This window comes from Oncorhynchus kisutch, unplaced genomic scaffold, assembly GCF_002021735.2.
Source record: "Oncorhynchus kisutch isolate 150728-3 unplaced genomic scaffold, Okis_V2 Okis01b-Okis20b_hom, whole genome shotgun sequence".
NCBI lineage: Eukaryota > Metazoa > Chordata > Actinopteri > Salmoniformes > Salmonidae > Oncorhynchus > Oncorhynchus kisutch.
In genome coordinates this window covers 7136890-7143711 of record NW_022261978.1, presented here as the reverse complement: position 1 = coordinate 7143711, position 6822 = coordinate 7136890, and the positions used below count along the sequence as shown (strand labels likewise).

General features: G+C 46.6%; 1 protein-coding gene across 1 annotated transcript in view; it reads right to left on the bottom strand.

Annotated features, from left to right (window-relative positions):
- The window catches only part of LOC109879951 (heme-binding protein 1), a 10638-nt gene extending 9062 nt beyond the window's left edge, over positions 1 to 1576 (bottom strand). The window contains exons 1-2 of the mRNA XM_031811460.1: positions 1450 to 1576; positions 233 to 301 (exon numbers count right to left, since the gene is read on the bottom strand). Coding sequence (XP_031667320.1) covers positions 233 to 301; positions 1450 to 1451 — 71 coding nt within the window. The 5' untranslated portion in view covers positions 1452 to 1576. The remainder of the gene's footprint in view (positions 1 to 232; positions 302 to 1449) is intronic.
- Between the last annotated feature and the right edge of the window lie 5246 nt (positions 1577 to 6822).

The window sequence follows — 6822 nt, the reverse complement described above, 5'->3', positions numbered from 1 at the left end:
AGGACAGGAGATAGAATGAGACACTACTAACACACTACTAACACACTACTAACACACTACTAACACACTATTACCACACTACTAACACACTACTAACACACACACACAAACTATTAACACACTACTAACACACTACTAACACACACACACACACACACACACACACACACACACACACACACACACACACACGTGGTAAGGGGGTGTCATTGAAAAGGAGAGATTGTCTTACCCGACGCCGCCTTCAGCACCAACTGAAACCATTAGAGCCACCAGCATCACCAGCCCTGGGAACAACTCCCTGAGGACACACACAGTTGTTCATTTCCACTGTCTATTGGTGTGTGTGTGATGGGTGATGGTGTATGATGGTTTGTGTGTGTGATGGTGTATGTGATGGCGTGTGATGGTTTGTGTGTGTGATGGTGTGTGTGTGTGTGAAGGTTTGTGTGTGTGTGATGGTGTGTGATGGTTTGTGTGTGTGTGTGTGTGTGTGAGAGATGGTATGTGTGTGATGGTGTTTGCGATGGTGTGTGTGTGTGTGATGGTGTTTGCGATGGTGTGTGTGTGATGGTGTGTGTGTGTGTGATGGTGTGTATGTGTGATGGTTTGTGTGTGTAATGGTGTGTGTGTGATGGTGTGTGTGTGTGTGAGGGTGTGTGTGACGGTGTGTGATGGTGTGTGTGATGGTGTTTGTGATGGTGTGTGTGTGTGATGGTGTGTGTGTGTGTGATGGTGTTGTCTGCAGAGGTACAATGAGGCACATTATCCTCTGAGAGGGAGAGAGAGCCGGGAGGTGTGTGTGTGTGAGAGAGAGAAAAAGAGAAATAGAGAGAGAGATTTTGCTGCATCGTCATTCTCTCTCTGCACCAGCCACAGCATCAGCAGCAGAACAGGCGATCTGAGGTCACGGTGGAAAAGATAATGATGCCAATGGTCTTAACTAGATCCTTATCAACCACTGACTGACCTACTGCAGGGCAGAAACAATCCCGTTACTCAACTCAGCTAGCAACCGTTATTTAACGGCTGGAAGCGAGCCAACGGTGGCGTTTCAATGCGGTAGACACAACGTGCTTGCCTTTCCTCAGCCAGGACCCGGTTAATATTGATGCAGCGGACCGAAACACGAGAGGGGTGGCTCAGAAACAGACTCTCTCTCGCTCTTTCTATCGCTCTCTCTCGGTGAGATGCGCAAGCAATGCGTCATTTTGCTGCTCAGGTCAATGTCACACCCACTTCACACTTTCTTTCTCATATTTTGTTATACAACTACAAAAATGACTTCAAAAACAATACCCATAGAAATACTCTCGTCCCACACACATTGCAGTCAAACAAATAAACCCAACTAAAATTGTCCCATTTGCTTTAAGAAAACAATTTGCAGTAATAAATACTAGCCCAACAGTCCGCTGAACAGCAGCAACATGCAGTATGAGAACTCACATTATGAAGAGGAATGTCCTGTCCGGTGTCCGTTATGCGCCGGTGAAATATGACTAGGCTACTGCGTGCTTTGTGCGCTCTGGAGGATGACGACAGTCACCCGGTTTGATCAGCAGTAGCTTTATAGTGTACTGCAGCTCTCGCTGCTTACGAAACCACAGCCAGGTCTGGGCTGGCCCACTAACGGCCGACCGGAGGGGCGCAGGTGTGTCTGTGTGTGATAATAATGGAGCGGCGTGGGGTTACCGCGGGAAGTAGTTTAAGGGATGTTTAAGGGGTGTTTAAGGGATGCAGAATTAATGCAGGTTTTTGGCTGCACTGAAGGCATCAATACTGGTCCGCTGATACTGAACTAGTGAAGGTCCGCTGATACTGAACTAGTGAAGGTCCGCTGATACTGAACTAGTGAAGGTCCGCTGATACTGAACTAGTGAAAGTCCGCTGATACTGAACTAGTGAAGGTCCGCTGATACTGAACTAGTGAAGGTCCGCTGATACTGAACTAGTGAAAGTCCGCTGATACTGAACTAGTGAAGGTCCGCTGATACTGAACTAGTGAAGGTCCGCTGATACTGAACTAGTGAAGGTCCGCTGATACTGAACTAGTGAAAGTCCGCTGATACTGAACTAGTGAAGGTCCGCTGATACTGAACTAGTGAAGGTCCGCTGATACTGAACTAGTGAAAGTCCGCTGATACTGAACTAGTGAAGGTCCGCTGATACTCACAGATATTCACAACGTTTGTGATGAACCACAGGTTGTTAATTCATGCAAAATAGATTTGGGGTTTAAAATTCATTTAAGCTGCTTTATTTGAGGGGTTTAGTGAAGGTGGGTCATCTTTGACCCTTAGGACAAGACGAGTATACAGAATGTTAAGACAAGACGAGTATACAGAATGTTAAGACAAGACGAGTATACAGAATGTTAAGACAAGACGAGTATACAGAATGTTAGGACAAGACGAGTATACAGAATGTTAAGACAAGACGAGTATACAGAATGTTAAGACAAGACGAGTATACAGAATGTTAAGACAAGACGAGTATACAGAATGTTAAGACAAGACGAGTATACAGAATGTTAGGACAAGACGAGTATACAGAATGTTAAGACAAGACGAGTATACAGAATGTTAAGACAAGACGAGTATACAGAATGTTAGGACAAGACGAGTATACAGAATGTTAGGACAAGACGAGTATACAGAATGTTAAGACAAGACGAGTATACAGAATGTTAAGACAAGACGAGTATACAGAATGTTAAGACAAGACGAGTATACAGAATGTTAAGACAAGACGAGTATACAGAATGTTAAGACAAGACGAGTATACAGAATGTTAGGACAAGACGAGTATACAGAATGTTAAGACAAGACGAGTATACAGAATGTTAAGACAAGACGAGTATACAGAATGTTAAGACAAGACGAGTATACAGAATGTTAAGACAAGACGAGTATACAGAATGTTAGGACAAGACGAGTATACAGAATGTTAGGACAAGACGAGTATACAGAATGTTAAGACAAGACGAGTATACAGAATGTTAAGACAAGACGAGTATACAGAATGTTAGGACAAGACGAGTATACAGAATGTTAGGACAAGACGAGTATACAGAATGTTAAGACAAGACGAGTATACAGAATGTTAAGACAAGACGAGTATACAGAATGTTAAGACAAGACGAGTATACAGAATGTTAGGACAAGACGAGTATACAGAATGTTAGGACAAGACGAGTATACAGAATGTTAAGACAAGACGAGTATACAGAATGTTAAGACAAGACGAGTATACAGAATGTTAAGACAAGACGAGTATACAGAATGTTAAGACAAGACGAGTATACAGAATGTTAGGACAAGACGAGTATACAGAATGTTAAGACAAGACGAGTATACAGAATGTTAAGACAAGACGAGTATACAGAATGTTAAGACAAGGGTTAATATATGTTTCCCAGTTTCTTGAAATACTTTGCAAATGTAATTTATTTCTATGCGAAAACTGAAACGGTTATTTCATTCCTGTTTCATTTTATCAGACAAGCTTATCCAGAGCAACAGTGAATACATTTTCATACTGGTCCCACGTAGGACTCAAACCCACAACCCTAGTGTTTGTTGCAAGCACCATGCTCTACCACCTGAGTCATATCATGGCATCACAACATCACAAACCACTTGATGTCTCAATGTAGTTCATTACTGTAGCGGTCATTGTTTTTCTACAGGCTGATGGAAAGTCTACAGGTACAAACCTAGATGACCAGCCTCTGTACAATACAGTCATGTACATTTACATTCTGTTTAGCAAGGATGGTAAATTAATACTGTACAAAAAGTGGTTGTTTTCCATGTTATTTAATTTGAAAGTTTTGTGTCTTTGTCCATAACTTTGCACCATTTGATGATGTAAATGTTTGAGGACAGCGTTTTGTTCTTTCTAGATTCCATTAGAATGACATCACAGAGAAAGGGGCAGGGCAACAACTCTTACAATTCCAACTATTGAAACCTGATTCTGTTCCTAATTACATCCTTTTTTTGCCAAAGCTAAGACGCTGATTATTTGTTGCTAATGCTACAGATGTCTATATATCAGTCCACTTATACTAGTAAAGGCCCAGTGCACTACTTTTGTGAAAAAATATTTTTCCAAAAATAATATATTTTTCTATTAATTAATATTTATAATTCTGATTTTTCAGGGGGTGCCGCAGCCCCCTCAGCACCCCTAATTCCCGCGGATGTGGGCGTGGCCAGGGGTGCCTAGAGCTGCATAAATATGCTGGTTTCGGCAAGCAGTTACAGTGCGCCCAGCCAGACAGCTCCCCGGTTACAGTACACCCAGCCAGACAGCTCCCCGGTTACAGTACACCCAGCTCCCCGGTTACAGTACGCCCAGCCAGACAGCTCCCCGGTTACAGTACACCCAGCCAGACAGCTCCCCGGTTACAGTACACCCAGCCAGACAGCTCCCCGGTTACAGTACACCCAGCCAGACAGCGCCCTGGTTACAGTACACCCAGCCAGACAGCGCCCCGGTTACAGTACACCCAGCCAGACAGCTCCCCGGTTACAGTACGCCCAGCCAGACAGCTCCCCGGTTACAGTACACCCAGCCAGATAGCGCCCCGGTTACAGTACACCCAGCCAGACAGCTCCCCGGTTACAGTACGCCCAGCCAGACAGCTCCGCGCGCCCCGGTTACAGTACGCCCAGCCAGACAGCGCCCCGGTTACAGTACACCCAGCCAGACAGCGCCCCGGTTACAGTACGCCCAGCCAGACAGCGCCCCGGTTACAGTACACCCAGCCAGACAGCGCCCCGGTTACAGTACACCCAGCCAGACAGCTCCCCGGTTACAGTACGCCCAGCCAGACAGCTCCCCGGTTACAGTACACCCAGCCAGATAGCGCCCCGGTTACAGTACACCCAGCCAGACAGCTCCCCGGTTACAGTACGCCCAGCCAGACAGCTCCGCGCGCCCCGGTTACAGTACGCCCAGCCAGACAGCGCCCCGGTTACAGTACACCCAGCCAGACAGCGCCCCGGTTACAGTACGCCCAGCCAGACAGCGCCCCGGTTACAGTACACCCAGCCAGACAGCGCCCCGGTTACAGTACACCCAGCCAGACAGGGCCCCGGTTACAGTACACCCAGCCAGACAGCGCCCCGGTTACAGTACACCCAGCCAGACAGCTCCCCGGTTACAGTACACCCAGCCAGACAGCCCCCCGGTTACAGTACACCCAGCCAGACAGCGCCCCGGTTACTGTACACCCAGCCAGACAGCGCCCCGGTTACAGTACGCCCAGCCAGACAGCACCCCGGTTACAGTACACCCAGCCAGACAGCGCCCCGGTTACAGTACGCCCAGCCAGACAGCTCCCCGGTTACAGTACACCCAGCCAGACAGCTCCCCGGTTACAGTACACCCAGCCAGACAGCGCCCCGTTTACAGTACACCCAGCCAGACAGTGCCCCGGTTACAGTACACCCAGCCAGACAGCGCCCCGGTTACAGTACGCCCAGCCAGCCAGCTCCGCGCGCCCTGGTTACAGTATGCCCAGCCAGACAGCGCCCCAGTTACAGTACGCCCAGACAGCTCCCCGCGCCCCGGTTACAGTATGCCCAGCCAGACAGCGCCCCGGTTACAGTACGCCCAGCCAGACAGCGCCCCGGTTACAGTACGCCCAGCCAGACAGTGCCCCGGTTACAGTACGCCCAGCCAGACAGTGCCCCAGGAACAGATGACAGTGCTCCAAATATCAATATTGAGATCACCAGGGACACTTCTTCTGTGGTAGGTTAAAGGTGACAGTTTAGATTACCAGTGTCTTCTTCAGTGGTAGGCTAAAGGTGACAGTTTAGATTACCAGTGTCTTCTTCAGTGGTAAGCTAAAGGTGACAGTTTAGATTACCAGTGTCTTCTTCAGTGGTAAGCAAAAGGTGACAGTTTAGATTACCAGTGTCTTCTTCAGTGGTAAGCTGAAGGTGACAGTTTAGATTACCAGTGTCTTCTTCAGTGGTAAGCTAAAGGTGACAGTTTAGATTACCAGTGTCTTCTTCAGTGGTAAGCAAAAGGTGACAGTTTAGATTACCAGTGTCTTCTTCAGTGGTAAGCTGAAGGTGACAGTTTAGATTACCAGTGTCTTCTTCAGTGGTAAGCTAAAGGTGACAGTTTAGATTACCAGTGTCTTCTTCAGTGGTAAGCTAAAGGTGACAGTTTAGATTACCAGTGTCTTCTTCAGTGGTAAGCTAAAGGTGACAGTTTAGATTACCAGTGTCTTCTTCAGTGGTAAGCTAAAGGTGACAGTTAGATTACCAGTGTCTTCTTCAGTGGTAAGCTAAAGGTGACAGTTAGATTACCAGTGTCTTCTTCAGTGGTAAGCTAAAGGTGACAGTTTAGATTACCAGTGTCTTCTTCAGTGGTAAACTAAAGGTGACAGTTAGATTACCAGTGTCTTCTTCAGTGGTAAGCTAAAGGTGACAGTTTAGATTACCAGTGTCTTCTTCAGTGGTAAACTAAAGGTGACAGTTTAGATTACCAGTGTCTTCTTCAGTGGTAAGTTAAAGGTGACAGTTTAGATTACCAGTGTCTTCTTCAGTGGTAAGCTAAAGGTGACAGTTTAGATTACCAGTGTCTTCTTCAGTGGTAAGCTAAAGGTGACAGTTTAGATTACCAGTGTCTTCTTCAGTGGTAAGCTAAAGGTGACAGTTTAGATTACCAGTGTCTTCTTCAGTGGTAAGCTAAAGGTGACAGTTTAGATTACCAGTGTCTTCTTCAGTGGTAAGCTAAAGGTGACAGTTAGATTACCAGTGTCTTCTTCAGTGGTAAGCTAAAGGTGACAGTTAGATT